Below are 1,006 nucleotides of genomic sequence, written 5' to 3'. Positions count from 1 at the left end.
TTTTTTTAGTGAGACAAATCTTTAGCATGTTAATGCAGGCCGAATCCGCCAGAGGGCGCTAGAGTATGCTGCATTTCCCCTACCTCGTCCATCAGGGGCTGCTTTCTCCAAAAAGTACCTGTTAACATCAGGAGGCCACTAGTGTTGGGCAGAAAACAGAGTAGATAGTCCTAAGTTTTCAACATAATTTTATGAAGCAAAATACTAAAACTGGTATCTTTTATAATTCTAGTCAAAATTATTGAAAATTCAAAATAATTATTTTTCACAGTTATAAGAGTAAGTAAGTGAAGTCGCTCAGTCGTGTCCGACTCTTTGCGACCCCAGAGACTGTAGCCTACCAGGCTCCTCTGTCCATGGGATTTTCCAGGCAATAGTACTGGAGTGGATTGCCATTTCCTTCTCCAAGTTATAAGAATACTTCAATATATTTTATAAAGGGTCTTAAAGGACCACTTAAAAACACTATATATAGTAGGTTCATCCAATTTTATAAAATAAGAAGGGAAAATGTCAAAATATAAAGAGCAAATTCAATGCTAAATGTTGATCAAATGATATTTGTTTGGGGAGGGCACAAAATGACACAGTTCCTCCTCCTCCTAGTGTTCATCATCACCTCCAAGCAATTTTACTCAGTTTAAACTTTTAGTCCAGATTGGTTTTTAAGACACTTCTCAACCAACATTTTTAGGGATGCAGAAAACTGTTAAAGGGGACACAGAGAATGTTTGTGGATACATTTATACTCATACCTGTTTTGGAAATACAGCTTTGACACAATAAAGCATAAACCAATATTTATACTTTTCAATGTCCAGTTTTAGAAACACTAAAAATCACCAATCTTCACAGAAGCCTTATTTTGAAAGTCTGCTTTCTTTAATTTATTGCCTAACCTAGTGACTGATTTTATAATATAGTTACAAAGTGAGAAAGCAATTTTAATCAATATTCAAGTTTTAAATAACTTCAAATGTTACACTTTTAAAGCTTATTTTAATGG

General features: G+C 34.4%; 1 protein-coding gene across 1 annotated transcript in view; it reads right to left on the bottom strand.

The window, feature by feature from the left end:
* Nucleotides 1-298, bottom strand: part of MTMR1 (myotubularin related protein 1) — a 32,489-nt gene extending 32,191 nt beyond the window's left edge. The window contains exon 1 of the mRNA XM_010831567.1: nt 84-298. Within this exon, the coding sequence (XP_010829869.1) occupies nt 84-128 (45 nt within the window). The 5' untranslated portion in view covers nt 129-298. The remainder of the gene's footprint in view (nt 1-83) is intronic.
* Between the last annotated feature and the right edge of the window lie 708 nt (nt 299-1,006).

The sequence above is a fragment of the Bison bison genome, unplaced genomic scaffold (assembly GCF_000754665.1).
Source record: "Bison bison bison isolate TAMUID 2011002044 unplaced genomic scaffold, Bison_UMD1.0 scf7180017864529, whole genome shotgun sequence".
NCBI classification, from domain to species: domain Eukaryota; kingdom Metazoa; phylum Chordata; class Mammalia; order Artiodactyla; family Bovidae; genus Bison; species Bison bison.
This window is presented reverse-complemented; position numbering and strand designations above follow the sequence as displayed.